This window comes from Vigna angularis, chromosome 1 (assembly GCF_016808095.1).
Source record: "Vigna angularis cultivar LongXiaoDou No.4 chromosome 1, ASM1680809v1, whole genome shotgun sequence".
NCBI lineage: Eukaryota > Viridiplantae > Streptophyta > Magnoliopsida > Fabales > Fabaceae > Vigna > Vigna angularis.
The window spans coordinates 3,492,278-3,516,260 of NC_068970.1; the positions used below are offsets into that span (position 1 = coordinate 3,492,278).

At 36.2% G+C, this 23,983-nt stretch overlaps 1 protein-coding gene across 1 annotated transcript in view; it reads right to left on the reverse strand.

Moving 5' to 3' along the window:
• Nucleotides 1-22,331, reverse strand: part of LOC108330540 (uncharacterized) — a 76,844-nt gene extending 54,513 nt beyond the window's left edge. Inside the window, exons 1-14 of the mRNA XM_052871764.1 lie at nucleotides 22,092-22,331; nucleotides 21,700-21,781; nucleotides 20,757-20,860; nucleotides 19,708-19,803; nucleotides 19,317-19,364; nucleotides 12,589-12,639; nucleotides 11,987-12,090; nucleotides 11,724-11,841; nucleotides 10,320-10,421; nucleotides 9,978-10,178; nucleotides 8,988-9,145; nucleotides 1,215-1,373; nucleotides 597-689; nucleotides 101-431 (exon numbers count right to left, since the gene is read on the reverse strand). Coding sequence (XP_052727724.1) covers nucleotides 101-431; nucleotides 597-689; nucleotides 1,215-1,373; nucleotides 8,988-9,145; nucleotides 9,978-10,178; nucleotides 10,320-10,421; nucleotides 11,724-11,841; nucleotides 11,987-12,090; nucleotides 12,589-12,639; nucleotides 19,317-19,364; nucleotides 19,708-19,803; nucleotides 20,757-20,860; nucleotides 21,700-21,781; nucleotides 22,092-22,106 — 1,662 coding nt within the window. The 5' untranslated portion in view covers nucleotides 22,107-22,331. The remainder of the gene's footprint in view (nucleotides 1-100; nucleotides 432-596; nucleotides 690-1,214; nucleotides 1,374-8,987; nucleotides 9,146-9,977; nucleotides 10,179-10,319; nucleotides 10,422-11,723; nucleotides 11,842-11,986; nucleotides 12,091-12,588; nucleotides 12,640-19,316; nucleotides 19,365-19,707; nucleotides 19,804-20,756; nucleotides 20,861-21,699; nucleotides 21,782-22,091) is intronic.
• Between the last annotated feature and the right edge of the window lie 1,652 nt (nucleotides 22,332-23,983).

Consider the following 23,983-nt stretch of genomic DNA (forward strand, 5'->3'; position numbering starts at 1 on the left):
GTAAGAAAAAGAGGAACCCAGAAATAAACCAAGGTTAATTTGGAAACTTGAATATTATGCGTAAAATATTTGTGCAGCATTCATTTCATAGAGTGCAAACCTGTGTAAGTGAACCTTCAGGAGCAGACAAACCATAAAATTTTAGCAACACATCACAGTAAACACTGTGATGCCTAAACTTGGTTGACACGTGAAGTTTCTCAAATCGACCACAAACAATTTCCTCCTGATTCACACTGATAATCCGGGCAGCACCCTGACCAATGGATACAGTTACCAGTAACTGAACCATATTCTGCATATCTTTTGCAGATCGTAACATCAAGTCCTCCTCTGGCTGGTAACTTAGTAGCTTGTTGATAGCCTGCCATTCTTGTCTAAGTTCTTGCTCCTCGGAAGCATCATCCAAACAAGATTCTTCCGTTTCACCCCTAGATAAAAAATGAAACTACAATAAATGATCATGCATACTGAAAAAACCTCGTGAAAACAGAGCCAAAAAGACCAATAAATGTTACAAAAGTTAATCCACAAAAGGACCAACATGAAAACAATTACAAGTGATAATGTGTAGAATTAATGAAGTTCACATGTACCATGTAAACGAAAACCAGCTCTTTTTCTTGATCTTTCTTTCCTCAGCTGCTACCTTTGATTTCACGGATTCAACCTTGGCATGAGCTAGTAGCCTAGATAACAAACAAAATGAACAGAGAGTATTCAACCTACCTATTGTGCTTGTGATTGATGTGTGTGTGTGGGTGTATATAGGTTACAAAAAGAGACATACCTTAAACCCTAAACCTAAAACCGGATACATACAAAACAAATAATAACAAAATAACATTACATTTCAACAACATTCTTATAAGATACAGCAGAAAAGAGCACAAAGCACATTGAACCCACAGATAAGCACAAACAAATAACCAGATTCATAAACCAGAATCTCTAATCTCTCTCTTCACTTCATTTTCCTATACAGAATTCAGAGCTATTCAATATCATTGAATTCTTATTTAAAAAAAAATAGATTACTAAGAAACTATTGCTTACAAGCATCTCAATTCAGTAAATCACACATGCACACAAACAAAGTGCCTTACCTTATTCATGAAATGACAAAACAAAAGTCACGAAACATGATATTTTTCACAAAAAAATACAACCACCTTTAAAAAGCATCAGCACAATAGGATAAAAATTATTCAGACCTCCATAGAAGAATCACTTTCGAATCAAGATCTTTCTCTATTTCTCTTATTTCTGTGCGATTGACATTTGATGATTGTTGAAGAAAATCCACATACATCTGAATATACTGACGTCGACACTGACAAAGATGCCTAATTTGATCCCATGACAAGCGATAACTGATGCAGTACAGAAGCATCAAGTCAGTCTCAGATCAAGATTCCAGGAATGAATGGAAATACATATAATATTAGAAGTTAAGTAGTTATTTAGTTAGCCACACACCTTTCATTGTGATAGTTGTCTACAGGGTTTTTGTTAAGATCTAAGCTAACTCTTAATAGTCAATAGCTCTATTTATGAAAGATTGTCTCTCTCATGTTGTATCAGTACATTAATAACAATAGGTTTCTCTTCAATATTTTCTTTCAAATTCTTTGTACCATTAACATGGTATCATAGCCTTGATCCTCAACTAAATTATACTTTAGCTATAAAACAACCTGGCAAGCTTGAATACGTCTTTGGCATTTAAGTCAGACATCATTCAAAGTTCCACTCTCTTACTCAAAGCAAATAAATTACAGATCTTTTGCATAAAACCAACATGCCTAAGGCCTAGTGTATCTCCTCCCTTACAGCATCTAACTGCAAGCTCTCAAAAAATGAAACAAACCTGCTGACTGATCTTACTCTCAACAGGTCTGGAGGGGGCTCTCCAATATGTCATAATTACATGGCCAAAAAACCATCTATGAAGTTAATAAAGTCTGCTAACTCACGGCTCACCCTCTTAAGGCTCACAAACTGCTGTCAAATATATCTGATACAAGACCTCTCATTAAGAAATTATACGTCAGAAGGCACAAGAATAGGGATATAAATACAGTTGTAACCAACTTGAAGTGGTTAGAGTAGTTGCAGCTAATTGCGATACAGCTATAGAACTAATTCAAAGCAATTAGAGTAGTCATAATTAACTGCTCTGTAATTAGTTGAATAAATAGGACGTTGGTTAGAGAGGCAAGTGTGTGATTGTGGTGTATAATGGAAGAGTTTTTGGGCAACCTCGAATAGTCTTGAAGTGTGCATCATTTCCTTTTGGGTCAAGTTGATCTAGAAAAAAGATTCTATAATAAAGTTGTATTGTTCCTGTAATATTGTGTGAATCCCTAAATCGTTTCAAAAATTACCAGTTGATTCTATCAATATCCTTAGGTAACTCAAGGGTAACTACTCTTTGGCCTTCAGATCCTTCCTGCTGCTGCTCATCAGCCTCTTACGTTAAAAGCTTTCAGTGACACTGGATTGGACTGCAGACCACCCTGATAATCGCTTCTACACTTCTGCTGCTACCATAGTTAGATCCAAACCTAGTCTCTTGGATGTCCTGCACGAAAAAGAATGTTGCCAGCACAAGCATAGACCCACAATGCAGCAGCTTATCTAAGGTTACTGCTCAGATTTTGGATTTAGACTCTGCCCGATGAACTTGGGGTCTGGTTCTCCACTACCATCTGTTGTGGTTATCCATTCTTATTAATATCCTACAATTGATAATACAATGCAGACAATTTGATTCAAGCATATGGTGATGTGAACCACGCTGCTTTATCATTTTGGTGCGTGAACCAGATATGAATTGCCATATGGTTTCGATATTATGGGGTGTCTAATCCCACATCAATAGTATGGGGTACTCAATTAAGTGTTTGGTTCTCCACCCTAAACATCTAGATTTTAAAGGCAGGTTCCCCAAGTGCTTGTTCGCTTATCAAATTGTAGAAGTAGCAGATGAATGGCTATGTACAGATGAACCATATTATATTGGTGCAAAAAGGGTGCCTAAAATGCTTTTTTATTTTCAAGAAATTAGTTAAAACAGGGAAAATTGAGCATCCGTTAGCAACTACTGTCTTCAGCCCCACTTGCTTGTCATCATGGCAGAAAAAATGGCACTGCCTTCAATTGCTTGCAGTCTTACCAGAGCCAGGTAAAGGATTACAGAACAACTTACCGTTATTCAGAGACAACATTGACACATGTGTCACTGATGCATGTGTCTCCCTCGTGTATCTTCAACAAGTTTCAAGAAATATATATATATATATATATACACACACACACATATGTATATCTGCTATAGTATTTTTTTTAAATTATATTAGTTTTTATAAATTTATAAAATGCATTGTTTTAAATTATCCAATTATCTTTAAAATGTTAATATATTTTAAATATACACATAAGTGGGTCAGATATTTATATATTATATGTAATTCAAAGTATGCTTTAATGTTTAATATATTTCCTTATGTTAAAATCCTGTTAGATTTGAGGTTCTTTAATTCAAAGAATGATTTAATGTTAGACATTTTTCCTTATGTTAAAATCCTTTTAGATTTAAGTTTGCTTAGTTATTGTTTATGACTTTGTGCATTTAAATCTTTGTTAATTGTATATGCTATGCTCTATAATTGATCAAGAATCTCATGATTTGCAAGAGGAATGAAAAATTAAAAAATGGAAGTGCATACTAATACAGATTATGCAGGGTCTATGTTAGAGATTCAGGTAGGAATTCTAACTCACTCACACTCTTACCCTCACAGAGATAAACACCACAAAGTATGGGATGAATAATGGGTGTGTATTCACAAGAAAGAAACTAGGATACAAAATAGTCCAGGAGCTTAACCTCCTTCACCAGGTGCTATGACCGGTCAACAAATCAACAAATGTCTAACTAACTAGCTGATACAACAAAGAGGTCCTTATATAGGCCTCTTTCCCAAACCCACTTAACTGACTAGCAATTAAGTCCTCTGTTTTCCCTTTCTTCTCTCATAGACCCTTCATTCTCTAACATTACTCCCCTCCTGAAAACTGACCTTGTCCCCAAGGTCGAACTCGGGGAATTGTTCCTGCATCAACCTCCGATCCTCCCACATTGCACTGTCTGCCCCTCCATCTTGCCACTCTATCAACACTTGTTCACGTTGTTCCCCCTCTTGCTGTTGGACTCTTCTATTCAGCACCTTAGTTGGCCAGCATGTATGTCCCCCGACTTGCAAATCTGTTGGTAGCTCAGCTTCCACCTGCTTCGTCCCAATCGCCAATTTCAGCTGAGACACGTGGAAAACCGGGTGAATCCTGGCGGTCGCGGGCAATTCTAATCTGAACGCCACTTCCCCTATCTTCTGGAGCACCTTGAACGGCCCATAGTATCTAGTCGTTAACTTCGGATGCAATTTCACCGACATAGAGGTTTGTCGGTGGGGCCTTATCTTTAAAAACACCCAATCATCTACCTTAATGGTTACCGGCCTCCTCTTACGATTTGCTTGCTTCACCATCGCGTCTTGCGCCTTCGACAAATGATATCGCAGTTGTTGCAACGCTTCATCTCTTGTTTGTAACTCTTGGGCCACGGCTTCCACCATTGTTTCTCCCGGAATAAACCTTGATAGCGAAGGCGGGGATCTCCCATATATCGCTTCAAACGGCGTGCATTTGGCAGCTCCTTGGTAGCTGGTGTTGTACCAGTACTCCGCCATGGAAGGACCACGTTCCAGGTCTTGGGCTGCTCAGAACAGAAGCATCGTAAGTATCCCTCCAGCACTCGGTTCAGCACCTCTGTTTGGCCGTCCGTCTCCGGATGATAGGCTGTACTCATCCGGAGATGGGTCCCCTGCATCTTAAACATCTCTCTCCAAAATGTGCTGAGAAATAAGGGGTCACGATCACTCACTATGGTCTTGGGAATCCCATGAAGCTTTACTACCTCTCTCACAAAAACTTCTGCGACTGTTCGAGCAGTGTAGGGATGTCTGAGCGGTATGAAGTGCCCGTATTTACTCAGTCAATCGACAACCACCAGTATAGCGTCATGGCCTTTGGATTTTGGGCGCCGCACAATAAAGTCCATGCTGACGTCCTCCCATATAGCTTGTGGAATGGGCAGTGGCTGCAACAGGCCCTGCGGTGACGTCGTCATGTATTTGTGCTGTTGGCACACCAAACAGCGGTTGACATACTCGGTCACTGATTTCTTCATCCCGTCCCAGTGCAGCGACTGTGCCAATCTCCGGTAAGTTCTATAGACCCCCGAGTGACCCCCCGTCGGTGTTGTATGAAACTCGGCCAACAATTTCTGTACCCACTCAGACTTTGCCGGAATAACCAGCCTCCCCTTGTAGTGCAACCGTCCGTTTTCAATGGTGTAAGCCGGGTATTTGTTGGGATCCTGTGTGACGCCTTCTCTGATTTTATTCAAGTCATCATCTTCCTCCACTTCTCGCATCACGTCTTGGAAATCTTGCCAATATGGCCTCATTATCCCCATCAATTCAACACCCCTGTCGTCCCCTTCGATCTCAGCCTCGCCATCCAACTCCTCGCTGCCTTTTCGTGACAGCGCGTCAGCCACCCGGTTGTTGGCTCCCGTTTTATACACTATGTCAAAATCGTAGCCGAGCAATTTGGCTATCCAGTGTTGCTGCGCTTGGGTCGTCACCCTCTATTCCAACAGAAACTTTAGACTTCTCTGATCCGTGTATAGCACGAATTTTTGGCCCAACAAATACGGTCTCCAGTGTTGCACCGCCAGGGCCACCGCCATCAACTCTTTCTCGTAGATCGACTTGCCCAAGGTCACTTCCGATAATGCTTTGCTGAAGTAAGCTATCGGTCTCCTTTTCTGGGTGAGCACCGCCCCTATCCCCGTGCCTGACGCGTCGCATTCTACCTGGAAGGGTTGCGAGAAGTCCGGCAACGCCAACACCGGTGTGGTGGTCACCGCTATTTTCAATCTTCCCATCGCTTCCCTGGCAGCCTCAGTCCACGCAAAATTCCCCTTTTTCAACATCTCTGTAAGGGGCTTGGCTATCTTCCCATAGTCTCGGATGAATCGCCAGTAATATCCGGTGAGACCCAAGAATCCCCTCAACGCCTACAGCGTTTTTGGTTCTTCCCACGCGACTACCCCCACTATCTTCTCCTGATCCATCTGGACCCCCTCCCCTGATATGACGTGCCCCAAATATCTGATCGTCTTCTTCCCGAACTCACTCTTCTTCTAATTGGCCACCCAGTGATGTTGCTGTAAACAGCTCAACACCTGCTCAACGTGTTGTAAATGCTCACCCCAGGTCGCACTGTAGATGAGTATGATGTCAAAAAAGACGAGCACGAATCTTCGCAGGTATGTTCTGAGGAGATCGTTCATAGCGCTCTGGAAGGTTGAGGGGGCATTTGTGAGGCCGAACGGCATCACAAGAAACTCGTAATGTCCCAAGTGAGTGCGGAACGCCGTTTTCTGCACGTCATCCTCACTCATCCTAATATGCTTCGTGGAGCTCGTCCAGCAGCTCTTCGATCACCGGAATCGGGAACTTGTTGGGAACAGTGGCGCGGTTGAGAGCTCGGTAGTCGATACAGAACCGCCAACTCCCATCCTTCTTCTTGACAAGGATGACCGGACTTGAGTATGGACTTATACTCCGCCGGATAATCCCTGCATGCAGCATTTCCGACACCTGTCGCTCGATCTCTTCCTTCATGGCGTGCGGGTAACGATATGGACGCACGTTTACGGGGTCGGTGCCTTCTTTTAAAGTAATCTGATGCTTCTCTTTTTTATTAGGTGGCAAACCTTGGGGTTCCTGAAATACCCCTGCATGTCATGTTAAAATTCTCTCCAAGTCCCCGTTCTGCTCTCCAAACTCCAGACGATCGCCCAAGCCTCCACCTCACTCAGCTTTAGCAACTTCTCCGGTCCGACCACCCTTTTTCCCAACTTCGGATCGCCCTTAACAACCACCCTTCTCCCTGCATGTTTGAACGCCACGGTGGACTCCCGCCAGTTGAGGGTAATTTCCCCCAGCTTGGCCAGCCACTCCACTCCTAGGATCATGTCGACACCCCCCAGGTCGAACAAGTAAAATTTTTTCCCTATCGCAACTCCCCCCATGTCGACCACTACCTTCGGGCAACATCCACGGGTCCTTTTCTTACGTCCGTCTCCCAAACTCACCTGGTAAGGAGGGGTGTCCTCCTGCGCAAGCTGCAATTCCTCCACCAACTGTCTACTCACGAAGTTGTGGCTGGCGCCACTGTCAACCAGAATTATAACGTCTTTTTCCCCACTCGACCTTGCAGTTTCAGCGTCTTGGGCTGGGTTAATCCCCCGGCCGAAAATGCCGACAGCTCCATGCATGGGGTTTCTGTTTCGACCTCCATCCCCTCGTCACCACCTTCTTCATCTTCGGCCAATAACACCACCCGCAAACTCTTCTCCAGACACTGATGGCCAGGGCTGAAAGGTCCCCCCCAGCGAAAGCACCGAAAGACACATCCCGGCGTTTCAGAAACTCTGGGTAAGGTAGGTTACGTGTGTTTCTTCCCCTGTTCTCCCCTCCGCCGACATTCCCGCTTCTCGTCGTCACATTCCTCGTCTCTCTGTCTTGTCTCACCGACCCACTGCTTTCGGCCGGACTCGTTCTTCCCGAAGTGCTTCTCTGTGGCTCGATCCTAGCGACCACCGCTCCTCCGCCATCATTGGGACGGCCACCCCCGTGATCGTTGACAGACCCCTGGCTTCCGTCAGAGTGGTCATCAGTTGTTTTGGCGCGAGCCCCCATCATCCGCATTAGTTCTTGAATGTCTTTGCGCATGGCAATAGATTCTTGCCGATTCGCCGCTGATTCCGCTTTCATCCCATCCACCGCCATCTCGATGTGCTCCAATCGCCCCTCAACAACGTTCATCCTTCCCTCCATAGCACCCTCTCTCCTCCGCACAGACCCGGCAAGTCGGACCACTTTGTTAGAGATTCAGGTAGGAATTCTAACTCACTCACACTCTTACCCTCACAGAGACAAACACCACAGAGTATGGGATGAATAATGGATGTGTATTCACAAGAAAGAAACTAGGATACAGAATAGTCCAGGAGCTTAACCTCCTTCACCAGGTGCTATGACCGGTCAACAAATCAACAAATGTCTAACTAACTAACTGATACAACAAAGAGGTCCTTATATAGGCCTTTTTCCCAAACCCACTTAACTGACTAGCAGTTAAGTCCTCTGTTTTCCCTTTCTTCTCTCATAGACCCTCCATTCTCTAACAGTCTATCACATATAGGAAATCTACCTCAGGATATTGCATGTTCTTGGGTGGAAATATGGTAACTTAGAAAAGTAAAACACAATATTATTTAAAGGTCTAGTGCAGAGGCTGAATTCCGACCTAACACATGGAGTGTGTGAATTGTTATGGTTGAGAATTATTTTGAATGATCTTGAAGTGGTTATGAAGAACCTATGATTATTTATTGTGGTAATAAGTCAGCTATTAGCATTGTTCACAATCTAGTTCAGTATGATAGGACCAAACACAAAGATAGATTGACACTTTATTAAAGAGAAACTGAATAGTGGTCTTATCACTACTTATATTCCATCTGGGCATCAATTACAAATATGTTCACAAAAGCTCTTCCTACTAAGCAATTTCATAATCTCACATGCAAGCTTAATGGGGAGTGTTGTTAGTAGGACATTAAATGCTCTACTTGAAGTTGTTAGAAGATTTTAGAAGGTTCTAGATACTTTAGGGTTAAAGTTCTCTATATATAGATGTTAATGTACTATTTCGGATTAATCAATTTGAATAAGTATCTTCTCTCACATTTCAAGTAATGGTATTCTCTACAATCTTTTCCAAAATTCTCCATGTACAATAAACATAAAATGTAGATGACGTATTTTAACAACAAAAATTCAAGTTACCACTTCTGCTGCTGCTGGAGTGAAGCCTGCGCAGCAAACTGCCACCACAAACAAGGAGCCTTGGAGATGGGAACTGCAGGTCGTAAATGAGAAACTCCCATATATGTCTTGTATCTTGAAACAGCTTCCAAAAGTTTAATCCAATCATGATACTGAGACTATAATTCACAGAGCAACAAGTCAAAACAATATCAAAGCAGACAAAGGGTCAGTTAAAGCAAGTCAAGTTAGAAAGCAAATTGTCAGAACATTTTGAGTATTATTTATCTGGCGTCATACCAGACATATTACTCTTATGTTCTGAATCTAATTCATTAATATGAATACATCATGACATATCCAACTAATGTATGTTGGAGATCTCTGGTGATCCCATTTATATACACAACATTCTAATAAAATTTTCTCCTTTTATCAAAATAAAAAATATAAAAGGAAGCAAATGATAACAAAGAAAAAATGAAATCCAGTGATAAATAAAAAATAAAATGAAATCAAGTGATAACAAAGAAAAAAAAAATGAAATCAAGTGATAACATAAAATCTAGAATATGGTCAAATCAGATAAAGAAAATATGGGACGCTGAGGAATCACTCAATCATTTTCCAATTCCTATGACCATCCAACAAGGAATCCCTTCATACTCTAGTACAAATTTAAAAGAAAAAAAAAATAAACATAACATGACTAAGGACAAAAACCAAAGAAAAAAATTTTCCCAAGCTTTAATTGTAAATGGACACAATAGGCAAGCAACAACTGTCAAGTACTAAAACTATCCCACTCCAACCTACATTGGCAAAAAAATTAAAAATATAAATTACAATATCCAGTAAATATTCAATTCAGGCAAGTTATCTTACAAACAAGGAAGAAGATTCAAAGTATAGAAACAGGCTTCTAGAGTTATCTCCTTAATCAGGATCCTATTTAACTCTAAAATCATCATTGATTCAATAGAAGTATCAAATAGTTAAGAAATAAACTACCTCTGTAAGAGTAAGTGAGATCTCTGTGAGGACAAGCGTAACTTTCTCAAATGGAATTTCCGGATTAGCTCTTTCTTGGTTTCCAAGCCGATGATACTGTAGAACTGCGTTGATAGGATAAACCAAGTATCCACGATTCCTAGCCCACTTAGATACAAACTTAGGATCATCAGTGGGCTCATTTATGCCATCTTCAAATATCTACCACAATGAAAAAATAAAAGACATGTGAAAATAAGACAAAAGTCGCATAACATACCAGTAAGAAAAAGCTCTTGACAATTATATATATGTAGCTCATAGAATAAGAAGATTAAAGTTATCAAACAAAGTACAATAAACCTCAATCCATTCTGGTGGAGTGATGTCCTCCCATCTCTTATCAATCTCCCAAGGAAGGTGGTCAGAATCATGATAAAGAGCTAGTCTCTCCAGTTGCACGGACTGTAGTGAGAACAAATAATCGTCAGACAAAAAATAAGTTGCACTCACTGTAACAATACAAAATCCCACTTCAAGTGTAAGCTAAACTACTTAACAAAAAATATATGTACTAAGGATCAAACTATATCAAAGTGGATAAATATTTTATGAACCAAGCAATGGCTTTGTTAAACCATCTGGCTATCAGAAGAATAGAGAAAAAGATTTTCCATTTTATTCCAGAATTATGAATACCAGGTGAACAACCAGAGAAATTGAACTGAAAATGCTCATCAAATTTGAATGTATTCTGATTACATAGAGACAAAACGTTAAGACCTTTATATACAGATAGGCTAGGCTATAAACTGGACGCTACTAGCTGATAATTAATTTGCAGATAACTCTAGATATTATATCTGCAAGACAGCTGGATCAACTATCCAGAAGCTGGTAGATGACTAATGAGCTGGGTCAGTTACTAAAAATACAGATAACAGAATCATATTTTACACCATGTGTAGGGGGGCCACTAAATTCTGCATATTGCAAAAATAGTTATGTACAAACAAACAATACAAAAGTAAGAACATAAGCATACAAACAACAACATAAAAGACATTTGACAGTGTTGTATTCAGTTTGACATAATTTTTGTTATAGGTTTTTCTATCACTTGTTCTGTTACATCTTTGTTTCTTTTCATCCTCTATATAAAGAGAATCCTTGTTTTCATTGGTACATGCTTTTATAAAAGGTTTCACTCCAGAAAGCATCACTATGAAGCTTTGAAATCCCAACAAGGATAGCACCTCAAAGCTCCAATACCAAACCAACCATTAAATACATTACAAAAAAATAAAACAAAATATTAAACCAACCATAGTGTTGTCCACCAAACCCATGTAGAATCAAGAAAACTTATAATCCAGTAACCCATACCAATTACTGAAAAAGTCTTGCGTAATACGAGTGCTCAACTAACAATACCAAGCAAACTCTACCCTAGAACCCACCAGACCCAAACTAACAAGCCTGTCAGACAGCACATTTATTTCCTATCCTATGTATATGACAAACATTAAAATTAAAAGCCCTACACATTGAAAGGCAACAATTCCAACTGATTTATCAATACAAAATTACCCTTGGTTTCTCTTTCTCCTCTCTCTCTCTCTATCTCCATCTCTTAACTCTAATAGCATTTAAAAGATAATGCTCTAATGCATCAAAAACAATCCTGGAATGTCTAAATTTGGTTTGTCAAGTTAAAATTAACATTCAATGCTGTCGATAAAATTTTCTTAGGGAGGAACATTTCACCTTCCTCAACCTGTCTAAAGCACCACTTGTATCAAAAGTTTCATTCCCCTGCTCATCCACTGTAAAAGCGGCAAGCTTAGCCAATGTCACACCTGAAGAGAATGGATGGCCTGGATTACTGCAAACAACACTTTTGTGCGTAAGAAAATGAAAATAAACAAAACCAAAACTTCCTCTGTTAAAAAGCTGAAATAAATAAATGTCAATTTTCCATGTCCATTTCTACTGTGCTATGGAAATTAAAATGGTACTTATAAACCAACCTGACTGAATCTTCATATCTGATATGCACATTGCTGATTGATATCTTAAGGTTTCCAATAATTGTAGAAATTAGAGAACTCAGCCACGAATTTCCAGAAGACGGCTGTGAGATAATAGTAACAATCTTGTTATTTCAGTGTGTGTGTGTATTTGTGATTGTTTGTATAGAAAGAGAGAAAATATGTTCACTGTCTCATGAACTTTCAACACCCTTTAAAAGAAACCAAAAAATGAATAACATTTCAGTAGTGCATCTGTTTCCTGATCGTTTAAATTTTAATGAGACATACTCCTCTACGAGTACTCTTACAGATGTAAAGATAAACAGCCTCTTCATCTCCAAAATCACCGAAATCAGACTCCAAATATAGCCTCAAATGAAAACAAAGCATGAAACATGATCACAATTTAACAATAACTTATTCTAAAACACAATCATAACAAAACATGGTTATTCAGATTTATTTTCAATAAAACAGATGACTGTCACAAAGTACAGATATATGCACAAACTTACAGTAAACAACTTGATGACAAAAATGAATTATTAAAACACAGAAACAAATGTATTCAGAACAATAGCCAGATTACGACATCATACACTTCCCAATTTGGACTTAGATATTGCGTCCAGTGTAGCTGACTCTGCTTCCTGCATGAAGACATATGAAAAAAAAACCATAGATCAAAATCATGTTACAAAAGTCGATTTACGAAATAAAGGTATATGAACAGAATCCAAATCTGTAACACAAACAGATTGGCTTAGTTCAATTGAGAGTTGGTTCTAACTTTTAGTTTAAGCCAAGAAAAGACATTGTGTCCAACACAAATTAAAAAAGAAGAGACTAATACATGGAACAAATGTTAAACGAAGATCAAAAACTGATTATGCATGAAAGGACAAAATCATTGATATAAAATAATGGTGTAAAGGCAAGGGAAAAAAACAGAACGAAGCAGACATGTTCAAATAGGGTAAATCAAACCTCCCTTTTCTTTTTTCCAAAAAAGAAAATAGGGTAAATCACACTCCCCATTCCACTCATGATAAATATTTTTACATAACACCATCCTTCATGGGTTCAATCATGTTATTGTTGCATTTAGATAGATATAGTTTACGTTATAGGTGTTTCTATGGGTTGTTGCTTCACAGCTTTGCTTCTTTTCATTCTTTGTATCAAGAAAACTACCTTTTCTGTTTCTGCTCTCTCTCACTCTTGCTCGTTCTCTTAACTCTAACATGGTATTAAGAGCTCACAATCCAATGATTCAGAAAATAATCCTGCTCCTCAACCCCCACCTCCAGCGCCTACCAGAGACATTGTTTGTTCTGTTTCCTGTACAGGTTTTTGATAACTGTCCAATTTCCTGTCTTTCTTCTATATAAGATCCTATTTCCAAAACACATTGATGCTATTCCTGAAGGGCTGCCTCAAGATTATCAATCTATTATTTATGTTATTGAAAGTAAGTTCAAACCTCTTCCTATAGAAGTTGAAGCAACTCTTGCACATGAGTCATCTTCAAAAATACCAATAGAAATACTATTTTAGATTTTTGTTTCTCTTAACCTCACACATGCACCCTTAACCAATTTTGTTCCAAGAAATGATGAAGAATCTTCTACAGCTCAAACATTGACTAACTATGGTACTCAAGTGTAGGTCAACGAATTTGTGGCTAGTCTTCTTTTCAAGGTGGCTACGGCACCAGTTTTAGAGGATGTGGGGACGACTGTGAAGGGTGTTCAATACTGGTTACAGTGTTATTTTCTGCTATTTCAAGTTTGATCACAGTTTTCTACCTTCCACTCAATAATTCACACCCTAATTATCAAGGAAATACAAACCTGTTAGGTCAAGGACATCTATTATTTCAAATCAACAACAATAAATCCACTGGATTACAATCAACCATGCTCGTCTCCCCTAGGATGTCAAGAACATATTTCCTTTGACAAAATACAACTCTTACCTTTGATTTGAGACTTCCAAGATCTTTTGTCTAAAAATGACTACATAGGTGTTACTTTAATTGAAATATTCTAGCAGCATCATTCCTCGTAATGACTATATTGTCAACATACAACATTAAGTACACACATTTCCCAATGGAGGTGTGACAATAGAAAACATAATGATCTGCCTCCCTGTGTTTCAACCTAAATGTTTGAATAATGTAGCTAAATTTTCCAAACCAAACATGTGGAGATTACTTAATATCATAAAGTAAGTGACACAATTTACACATTCAAAAGAATTATTTCTCTTTAAATGGATTTCCTAACAAGATAGCCAATATCTCTGAAGTTGAAGTTGTTAAACTCAAGTTATCCGATAAAGAATACCGAGAATATCTAAGATTGAAATTGAATAGCTTGGGACAACCATCTACAAATCCCATATTGTCAATAGCTTGCATCTCACAATATGTGAATAGTCCAAGTACATAACCACACTTATGGTAATAACTCCTTGTTCTCATCTCTTTCCTTTCCAAAAAATCCTCACTTCATAACTTTAGCCAATGGTTGCAAAGAATGGGTGGGTCAAGTTTCCCTTTCTCCTTCCTTAAACCTAAAATTTGTCCTTTCAATTCATACTTGTCCATTCAATCTAATTTCATTAAGGCAACTAAGCAAGTCTTTAAATTGTTCAATACCTTTAATACCAATTACTGTTACACAAGAACATGGTATGAGGCAATGGATTGGAGAAAGATGTGAATCTAGAGGTTTATACTATTTTGGATCTAGTCCACATGTCTCTTGTTTTGCATCTCCATCTCCTAAACTTTTACATTATCGTTTGGGACATAATGACTAGTCAAAATTAAGAAAAATAGTCCATTAACTTAGTAGTCTCCAGACATTAGAATATGAGACATTAGAATATGAGTCATATGAACCAGGAAAACATTTTAGATATATTTTACCTAAAAGATCTTAATCAAGATGTAATATTGTTTTTATTGTTATCCATTATGACATTTGGGAACTAAGTCATGTCTCATCTTTTGGTTTCAAGATGTACTTGGGTTTTGATCTTATGAAAGATTGTTTTGAACTATTGATTATCTTTACATCCTTTTTGAATGAAATCAAAAATAAATTTGGTCAAGTAATTAAAATTAAAAAATGACAATTCCAAAGAGTACTTCACCTCTAATTTCACTGAAGTTTTAAGTTCACATGGCATTCTACATCACTCTACATATTCTTAGACTCCAACAAAATAGTATTGTAGAAAGAAAAAATAGATACTTGGTTGAGACTGCTTATACCCTATTGGTTAATGCTAGGTTAATGCTAACATACTGGTCAATCATTGGGGCAATGTTATCCTAATTGTTTCTTTTCAAATTAACATGTTGTCTTCCTCTCTCAGCAATAAAGTTCCTTATTCCATTCTTTTTCCAAATGATCCTCTTTTTTCATATGCCTCCTCATTTGTTTGGTTGTGCATGTTTTGTTCATGATTTCTCTCCAAGGTTAAAAAACTCTTTGCTCGTGCTATTAAATGTGTCATCTTATGTTATTCTCGACATCAAGAAGGGTATTAGTATTACTCTTCTAAAACCAAGAAGTACTACTACATGTTTGCTAATGTCACATATTTTGAATAGACTTCTTACTTTTCTTCATTTGTTCAAGACGTTCATTCCATCCAACATATCCTCCCTACACTATTAGTTGAATCCACTATTCTTAGTGCTTTTGACAATCCAAGTCCTTATCAAAATTCTTCTTAACCATCTTCACCTCTACTCGTTAACTACCAACACAAGACCCAAATGACTAGTCCAATGCTACAAGAAGAATACTCTTCTTCAAGTTCTTCTCCATTGTCACTCAATACCCCGGCTCTTAGTGATTATGATTCAACCAGGCCCATATCCCTTTGAAAAGGTACTCATTCTACCCGTAATCCACTTCCTAATTATAATTTTCTTAGTTATAGCAATTTGTCATCTTTCTATTGTTCTTTTCTATCCTCGGTGTCTTCTATTTCTACTCCCAAAAATGTGAATGAAACTCTTGATTATCCTAGATGGTAACATACCATGATTGCATATATGTAGGCTCTTGACCAAAATAGCACCTGGGAGTTAGTTCCTCATCCACCTAGAAAGAAGACAATTGGATGTAGATGGGTTTATGCCATTAAAGTTGGCCCCAGAGGCGAAGTTTATCGTCTCAAGACATGATTGGTTGCAAAGGATACGCTCACATTGATGACTCTTGTTAACTATAATGAAAACTATGTATGGGATCCCTTGTGTTGAATATACACATGGAATCCACTGTCTATAATAGAAGAAATATAGACTAAACCCAAAATACAAATAAGAAATAATAACAAATTAACTAAAAATAAAATATAAAGATAAGATAAAGATAATATATCTAACACTCCCCTTCAAGCTGGTGCATACAAATCGTATGTGTCAAGCTTGTTACTAATATAATAAATAAAGACTTAGTGAAAATATATGCTTCTGCACTCGAGTGACACAAAATTGTTAATGATTTGTAGAGACAACATAAAAGACGAAATACCAACCCAGAAGACTCCCCTGAGCAACAAATTTGAGAGGTTGCTCCATATAAATCTCTTCTTACAAATTGTCGTTGAGGAAGACATTCTCGACATCCAGTGAATAAAGAGATCATTGTTGAAAAGTCACCACAACTATAAATAAACTGACAAAACTAATCTTTTCCACGGGAGAAAAAGCATATATGCACATGTCAAACAAAAGAAGTCGTTGTTGAATAGGAGAGAGAAAACTTAAAAATCCAAGATTCTCAATCAAAGCACCTGAAAAAGGAAAAAGAGCAACATCAATGCTCTGAATAGCTACCTGAGAGGAGACGAAACGTGCGACCACGCACAACTAACATGAAAGAGAGAAAAGAGCAACATCAACGCTCTAAATCTCTGCTTGAGAGAAGACAAGGCGTGCCACCATGCACGACGGAAAATGAAGCATATCCACAACTTCAAAAGGCATTGAGAGCGCGTAGGAGCTCCGATGAAGGTGACATTTACAGCACAGTCGTCACATGGCCGAAACAATCAAAACCGTGTGATCGTCGGTCAAAACTGGAACTTTGGTAATGGCAACGATAGATGACGGTGTCGCCGACAGCGGTAGATGGCGCCACCACTGTAGTGGCAAAGACAACAAAATTTTTCCTAAAAAAACCTCAAGCTCTAGATACCATGTTGAATATAGTAAAGACTATGTACGTGATTAATCTCGCTTGTGTTGAATATACACATAAGGTCCTCTATTTATAATAGAAGAAATATGGGATAAGCCTAAAATACAAGTAAGAAATAATAACAAACTAACTACAGATAAAAGATAAAGATATTATATCTAATAGTTCCAGTGGCCAAAATGACTATTATACATTGTTTCTTTACCATGGAAACAATTAATCATTGGTCAGTTCATTAATTAGATATTAAAAATGTTTTTCTTTATGGAGATCTAGAAAAGAAAGTCTACATGGAGTAACCCCCAAGGTTTGTTCAAGGGGAGTTTGGTTTGGTTTGTAAGTTGTGTCGCCCTCTCTATGCCCTCAAACAATCACCATGCGCTTGGTTTGGAAAACTTAACTACATTATTCAAACCTTTGGGTTGCAATATAGTGAAGCATATCATTCAGTTTTTATTGTCAAACCTCTCTTGGTAAATGTATTTACTTAATAATATATGTTTATGATATAGTCAATACAGAAATTGATGTTGCTAAAATATCTCACTTGAAGAAACATTAGTCTAAACATTTTCAAACCAAGGATCTTAGGAGTCTCAAATACTACTTTGGGAATTGAAGTAGCTCAAGCAAAAGGTGTTGTAATCCTTCAAAGGAAATATGTTCTAGACATCCTAAAAGAGACAAATATGATTGATTGTAGACTAGTAAACAGTCTCGTGGATCCAAATCAAAAGTTAGTGACTAAACAAGGTGAATCGTTCTCTAATCCAAAATGATACACGAGACTGGTTGGAAAACTTATTTATCTTACTATTATCAAACCCGATCTACCTTTTGCAATTGGTGTTGTTAGTCAGTTTGTGCTGGATCCATGAACAGTTTTTGCATCAGAATTCTATTATTATAAATATGAGATCATAAGAGATGTCTTTTCAAGCCCTCTAAAACACATTGTCTCTTTTATTTATCATTAATTTATCTTAAGCACAACCAAAATCTAGGTCAAGGATGCAACAATGGTGGTGAAAATAGTTTCAAAGCTACTTGTCAATTAGGAACTAGTATGGTCATGAATTTGGAATCGTTTTTTAGATCAACAACCAAGAAGACCATTGTGGCATGGCTCGCACAACAATTGAAAACCTGTGACTTCAGTGACTTCATCAGTGACTTCAGTGCAAAACCTACTTGTTATATATATATATATATATATATATATATATATATATATATATATATATATATATATATATATATATCAGATACTTGTTCTTCATGCAAGGAAGTAGCATCTTGAGTTGGATCTTCACTTTCACAGAGAAAAGGTTAAGTTCTTTCCAAGGCTGAGTGTTTGCCATATACTTGGCTATGATCAGATTGCTAATTCCCTAATTAAGCCTTTGTCCACCTAGCAACTTAATGAGCTGTGTGTCAAACTTAGGCATGCTGTCTCACCTGCACGCGAAGTTTGATGGGGCTATCAGTGTATGTGGTAGCTATATCCATTATATGTGTTTATGTTACAGTTTCTGTTAGAGAACTTAGTTATATACTGAGCCAACAAGACAACTACAGTCATCGAAATATAAATCCTACAGTACTCACAACTATTGTGGAAAAATGCATTTCAGTTATCTTCAATATCCTTTTTAGGGATTTTCTGCTCATGCAGAGGGAAAAAGCCCTTGAGAAGCTGAAATATAGTTGCTCACCACCACTGCTAAGACGTTCGTAAAAATTAAGATGCACTAAAGTATAAGACCAAGGACTACAACATTCTACTACTTATATTACTTGGCACTTGGTACTTGATACTTCAACAACATTAGCAGTAAATTTCTATATCACCATTATAATTTCAAAAATTTAAAGTGGGTTTTGTTTCCAGAAGATTTCACAAAAACCCAAACAGGTAAATAATAATTCCCTCAACAATATATAATTTGATAGAAAATATTGTTTACATGCCCAAAAATAGGCATACAAAAATACAAGGAAAAAGATAATTACAAATAACACAATCAACTGACAAAACAAACAACTATATACCATAATAAATAAGATACTTTAACAAAATGAACATAGAGTCTGACCTCAATCTGCTGAAGCTTGGCTTCGAAAAGTTTTTCCCTATCCTCTTCCTATGACAAAACAAAACTCAATTAGCAAAAGACATAGATCTGTGTTAAGGGCACAATTTGGTAAACAGTTCACTTAAGTGCTTATTAAACAAGTACCACTCAAATAAGCACTTATGAATAACATGTTTTCATAATCCAAAGAGAAATTATGGTTAGTTTTTTTATATAAGTTGTTTCCCTGAGTTGTTTTATTGAAATAATCTGAAAGTAAAATATGGACACATCATAAGTTACTTTTATAAGCTTTCCAAACACTCATTAGTGCTTATGTCACAATATTCAAATAAGCTGTAAATAAAATTTCAAGCACACCTAATAGACCAAATACAGAATACTAGTGTACCTTCAAAGTCCGACTATCAGCAGCAGGATGAGCTAGAACAAACACACGATCAATCAAAACAATCACAGGTTCTTTCCCCAAACTTTTCCATGGCACCTATATCACATAAGTAACAAAAAAATCAAATAAAAACCCATTTGAAAGCACATGGATGAATTCAAGAGAAAGTGAAAAACATAAAAATGGAAATACTAGGATTCGGAAAAGCCCCTATCTCACATTGAATACATATAAGATCAAACCAATGATAGTGAAAAGATACAAAATACAAGTGGGACAACCCTTACTTCACAAACCGGTTTTGTGAAGTTCAATTGGATTCAAACCAACATTCCAAGAACTGTATACCAAAAAGCATTGACAAAAATAATATAACGAAATGCAATGCAATTGTGAGTAGGAGGTTGATAACTTTGATCAAACCAATGAAAGCAAAAAGAAGTCGTAAGTCCATGTTAAGACACTTGACATTAAATATTGGCAAATTGGCCTCCATGCCCACTGCCACCACCCTGATATCTAGAGCCAGAATCACCACAAAAAGATAATAACAAGTACTTCAGCTTCTTGATTTTGTGTCTTCTGTGGTAGAACAATAGTGTTGTCTTCTTCATTTTGTAAATCCATTTAGGAAAAGAACCTTGAGTTAGATTTAAAATGGATGCATCCATCCAAACCTTCTTTCAAAACTTTTATAAGCGAGATTTATGTGCAAGAAGTAAGGCTTCAACATCTTCAATCAGTAATGGTTCAAACTTACTTTCATGGACAAAGTGCGGAGATATAGAGAAAGAAGATAAAGTGCGAAGAGAGAAAGATAGAAAGAGGAACTAAATTTGTCATTGCTGTAAGTTACTCACAAACAGAGTACACAATACTTTTACGTATAGCTGAATTAACTGTAGCAGCTGTCATAGTAACAGCTGTTTAAAACTAACTAGTTTATACATAACAGAAAAATTGACAACATTCTAATTGATTATCAACAATATAACTGTCTGAGTAAAACAATACTCAGACAACAAATGATGCTAAATGACTGAACGTACCTTTAATGTAATTGTACCAACAAAGCCAGCTTTGACCGTAACTGGTAATTTTAGTGCATTTAGTGCCTCTGCCTTCAGTTTCAAATCTTTCAGGACAACATCACCTGCAGACATCAATAATGTCTTGGTTGGAATAACAACTACCATGAGATCTCAATGGAATACAGAAAATCATTGCAGTAATGTGAAAATTAATATGCATGAAAACAATGTGTTTTATAAGAAATTCGTGCAATGAAAGATATTCACCCGCACAAGTTTGAATTAGGTTTTACAGAAAAAATGCATAAATAATAAAATGTGTAGAATGAAAATATAGACAAACGTGAAAATGAAACTAAATCTAGAATATACATGCACATGTTTTCATCACAAATAAATAAATCAAAGAACAGACCTTAAGAAACCAATGACCTCAAAATAAGAGTTGGAAAACCAAGCCCAAGCAAAAAAAATAATAATAACAGTAATTCATTCTATGGATAATAAAATTGCACTCCAATCAAATGTACTGCCAGCAGTCCAGTTAAAAGAGCATAACTCCAGCATATTTGACTTTCCTTAGTGCTCATAAAACCACTAAAGTGAATTATAAATTATAAAATTAAGAAGAAAATAATTCCAAACTAACAAATCCAACGTTATCCAAACAACAATAAGTTTTAGTAGGTTTAAAGAGTTGGAAAAAAATTTGACTATACGCTCAGATATAAATTGAGAACTTAGGGAAACATTTAACAGAATTAGTTAGTCGCAGGTTGGTATAAATCAGAAAAGAAAAAAAAAAAGTGGAGCAGCGCGCGTCCATACAGAGTATAGAATGTGTAAGTAAAATAATACACCATAAAGAATAATCATTAATCCTATTTATCGAACTTTGCCCGAATCCACCAGACGCAGTAAACAAAGTGAGTAAAATGTGAGAAAATGACAGAATACAAACCCTTCCAGACACTTATCCTCAACGCCTCCGTAGAGAGTCCGTGTACATATTCACCCAAATATCTTCGAAGCAAATGCAGAACCTGTCAACAAAGCAACATCACTATCACCTTCGTCACAGGATTCACCGAGAACACATCAAGCCAACCGAAACAAAAAGACGCAAAGAAAATTTCAAATCCAACTCAAAATCAACAGACAACAAGCAATAGGAAGCAACATTGCAAACGCAAGAAGCAAATTGATATTCAAAATTAAGATTAAAATTGAAGTCCGACATGGAAATACAAGTAAATAGACATCGCACTTGCACGCACTCAAGCAGAGGAAATTAGAATTGAAAACCAAGCTTGAGATTGTTGCGGAAAAGAGATTAACGAATAAGATTCTTACGTGAGCTTCGAACATGGTGAAGGAATCGGAGTGCGATCAATTAATGGTGAAATTGGGAAGAATGCATGGCGAAGAAGAAGAAGAAGAAATAGAGGAAAGACTAATAGAGAGAGAAATGGATTAGGGCTGGTGATCCTGAGATTGGGACGGTTAAATAGAAGAAATGACGATAAAAGTTGAGAATGTATTGGTGTTATGCTTAAGCAATATAGGTCCCGATCACTTGCAACACATTGCAACACACAAAGTTTATAAGCGGACATGTAATATAATGCCAGAACCTGGTACTTGCTGACACCGACCCTGCGGTCCAATAATTTCAATAATATTGTATTGTTTTTCTCTTCTTAATATCTTTAGATTTTTTTTTTAATTTACTCCTTTTGTCAATAAATTACTATTATTTCCTTACCACCGCATAATAAAAAAAACACCAATATTATTAACGCATAATTAAATACAAGCGACTTCGACATGTGTATTAAAAATTTATTAATTCAACTTTTAATATTTTTATCAATGGTCATAGTTTAGTTAGAGTTATACATTTTAAACATTTCTGTAAACAAAATTGAAATAAAAAAAAATGAAATATTCTATAAATTAAAAATTTACTTTCGAAAAAATAATGTGAGAAGCACCACAAATTAATTCATTTAGAAATTATACCTAATAAACCATATAAATAGATGCATTACCTTACATAGATTAAGTTCACAAATTCTTATAAAAAATTTAAATTATTTTGTATTTATTAAATAAATTATATGCTTAATGTTACAGAAAATCATTAAATAATTTTGACTACATTACTCAAAGAGTAATTCAATCATAATTTTTTGTTTTTAATTTTTAAATCATTCTCTTTCTTGGTTTTTAATTACCTTTGATCACCTTCTAGCTATTTTCGTTTTAGGATATATTTCACTTATAGCAACTAATTATTATCAATCTAATGAACAAGTCAAAATTATTGATATTTCGAGAAAGACATTTTGCATATACGTGCACATAACGTTAAGCTGATTTTGTGGTGAACAATTTGTTTGATTTTCACTTTTTAAAGTGTTTCAAAATGTCAAGAACCTCGTTCTCACATACATACATGTATGATAAAGAAATATTTTATAACAAATATATAGTTTACTCTTTTGAAACTTTTAAAATATGGGATTACTTTGTCAAATTATTTATGTATTTTACTTTAATTTATGTTTTGAAATGCATTATTTCAACTCTGTTATTTGAATAACAATTTATAAAGGAAGAAAAGTAGTTTCCCAAAATATTTGTCTGTTTTTATTTATAAATTTTGAAATAAACTATTTTTAATTCTATAAGGAATTCGCATGTTTTTTAAGTATATTAAATATGGTTTTTTATTAGTTTAACTTTTAAATTGTAATTTTATTTATCTTTATTAGTTGTGTCAAATATTTAAAAATTAAATAACACAAAAGAAATTAATTAGATCAAATTAATTTTCGTGTATATAAAACATCATATAGTACGAGAATTTTGATATGTGTATTAATTATTGTGAATTATCAAGTAATAATTCATCTAAAAATCTAATAATACATATATTCTTCTTATATATTTATATCTTATAAATAAAGAGGATTTTTTTTCCTATCCGTATTTTCTTTTCAATTGTATCTTTTAAATAATTATTATTTTTAAACTAAAATAATTACATTTTTCATTTTTACTCTTTAAAAGACTATTAATTTAAAATTATTTATTTTAAATTTAAAAAGGCTATTTTATAATTTTAAATCACTCTTTATTTTAATTAATCAATCTCAAAAATTAAATTAATTATTTAAAATCTATACTTCTATATTATTATATCAAAAGAATTTTTTTTAGTGTACACATTTTTTATATTT